General features: G+C 51.0%; 1 protein-coding gene across 1 annotated transcript in view; it reads left to right on the top strand.

Moving 5' to 3' along the window:
* LOC130384789 (transcription factor COE2-like) overlaps positions 1 to 2,500 on the top strand; it is a 34,402-nt gene that overhangs the window by 7,512 nt on the left and 24,390 nt on the right. Inside the window, exons 4-6 of the mRNA XM_056593137.1 lie at positions 384 to 439; positions 544 to 617; positions 2,364 to 2,432. Coding sequence (XP_056449112.1) covers positions 384 to 439; positions 544 to 617; positions 2,364 to 2,432 — 199 coding nt within the window. The remainder of the gene's footprint in view (positions 1 to 383; positions 440 to 543; positions 618 to 2,363; positions 2,433 to 2,500) is intronic.

The following is a 2,500-nucleotide window of genomic DNA, read 5'->3' as shown; positions in this document are numbered from 1 at the left end:
GGAACATCCATGCTGTCCCCTACAGTCCCCAACACAGCTCTGGATCATTTTCTGTTTGCTATGTCAATATTTTAGCTATTTTGTGTTGCATAATTGCACAGTGGGCCTTCTCAACAAATATTTATTTCAGTCAGATTGGTTTTGAAACAGTAGAAATGAGTCTCTCAATCCCAGATGGACACCATTTGCATTTTTAGAGATGTGCGTAGATATCTTAAATCCTTGTTTTAAAATGTGTTTAAAACAATGTTTAAATTGTTTTAATGATTTCCATATTTATGTATTTGTAGGCTGCAATCTCTTGTTTACAAACAGTTTGCTTTTAGGAAACTTGAGGAATCCTGAATCTGACGTTGTTGTTGTTGTTGTTATTTTCATTTCAGGCGTCCGGACGGAGCAGGACCTTTACGCCCGTCTCATCGACTCCGTCACCAAACAGGTGGGTCACTCTCCTCACCACGACGGGTAGCGTACAGCAAAGCTGATTGGTTCATTAAGTGTTTGGTGAAATCTAACCTGCGCCTCTCCACTCCCTCCCTCCAGCCCATCACCTACGAAGGTCAGAACAAAAACCCGGAGATGTGCAGAGTTCTGCTGACACACGAGGTGATGTGCAGGTGAGTCCCCACACACAAACTACGCACCACACACAGACCACACACACACACACACACACACACACACACACACACACACACACACACACACACACACACACACACACACACACACACACACACACACACACACACACACACTCATACACACATACACACACACACACACACACACACTACACACACACACACACACACACTACACACGCACACGCACACTACACACGCACACACACACTGACACACTGACACACACACACACACACACACCACCCCTCACCTCATCTCCTGGATGGTGGTCCTCCGAGGAGTCAGACCGGTACAGGAAGCTTGGGTTGGAGACAGGCAGACAGACAGACGGGCAGACGGACGGACAGACAGACAGACAGACAGACAGACAGACAGACAGACAGACAGACAGACAGACAGACAGACAGACAGTCAGACAGACAGACAGACAGACAGACAGACAGACAGACAGACAGACAGACAGACAGACAGACAGACAGACAGACAGACAGACAGACAGACAGACAGACTGGGGTGTGAAGGTGGGGTAGTGACCCGGGGATGGAGGGCCGGGGGGGGGGGGGTGATGAGGGAGGCCTATAGGAGCTGTGGGGAGGGGGACAGAGGGGGGTGGGGGCTCCATTGTGTGGCCAGCAGATGCCCGAATGTGACTCACAGCTGGCTAATAACAGAGCTGGGGAGGCAGAGGGCAAGCGGCACAGCTGGGGAGTGAGCGCTCCTGACGGGGGGGGTGGGGGGCAGGAGCGGGGTGACGCGAGGTGTAGAGGTGGCAGATGGCTAAGGGGTGGGTGCACTTTTGTTATGCAGCGGAGGGGACTGGAAAGGGGGCGGGAGGTTTGGGGAGGGGCCCCTCGGACAGGACTGCTGACGAATGGGTGATGCTGTGAGACTGTGTGCGCGCGTGTGTGAGTGTGTGTGTCTGTGTGTGTCTCTGTGTGTGTGTGTGTCTGTGCGTGTATGTTTGTGTACGCATTTGTTTGTGTGTGTGTGTGCGAGTGTGGGTGAGTGTACATATATGTGTGTGTTTGTGTGTGTGTGCGTGTGTTTGCGTGCGTGTGTGCTTGTGCATTTGCGTATTTAAGTGTGTGTAACTGTGTGTGTATGTGTGTGCGTGTGTGTGCATATGCATGTGAGTGTCTGAGTGTGTGTGTTTTTTGCATGTATGTGTGTGTGAGTGTGCGTGTCTGATTGTGTTTATGCCTGCTGCCTAGTGTTCATGTTTGTGCGTGCGCGTGAACGTGTGTGCCATGAGTCTGGCTGGGTGGGGTTTGATTCTGAAATCAATGTGACAGATTGCCTGGCTGGCTCCTCCGCTGTGATTGGTCTCTTGCTGTTTGTTGGGAGTGCTGTTGTACCTTCTCTCTTTCTCTTCTTCTTTTGTCCATTCTTCTCCTCCCTCCCTCGCGGCCTTTGTTCGCCTCTGGATCTGCGCCGACTCCGGGGGTGTGTGTGTGTGGGTGTGTGTGTGTGAGAGTGTGTGAGTGTGCGTGTGTGTGTGTTTGAGTGTCTGTGAATGGGCCAAACAAAGAGTAGGTCCTTTTGCTTGGCTTTCTTCTGACTCTACTGTTTTATTTCCCTCTCTCTCTCTCTCTCTCTCTGTCTCTCTCTCTCTCTCTCTCTCTCTCTCTCTCTCTCTCTCTCTCTCTCTCTCTCTCTCTCTCTCTCTCTCTCTCTCTCACTCTCTCTCTCTCTCTCTCTCTCCTCTCTCTCTCCTAGTCGCTGTTGCGAGAAAAAAAGTTGTGGAAACCGCAACGAGACGCCTTCTGACCCCGTGATCATCGACAGGTAACAAGAAAAAACACTTGACACTTGATGAAAACCCTCCACCATCTCAGCCTCACCCTCACTTCTGC

The sequence above is a fragment of the Gadus chalcogrammus genome, chromosome 6 (genome assembly GCF_026213295.1).
Source record: "Gadus chalcogrammus isolate NIFS_2021 chromosome 6, NIFS_Gcha_1.0, whole genome shotgun sequence".
Classification (NCBI taxonomy): domain Eukaryota; kingdom Metazoa; phylum Chordata; class Actinopteri; order Gadiformes; family Gadidae; genus Gadus; species Gadus chalcogrammus.
This window is presented reverse-complemented; position numbering and strand designations above follow the sequence as displayed.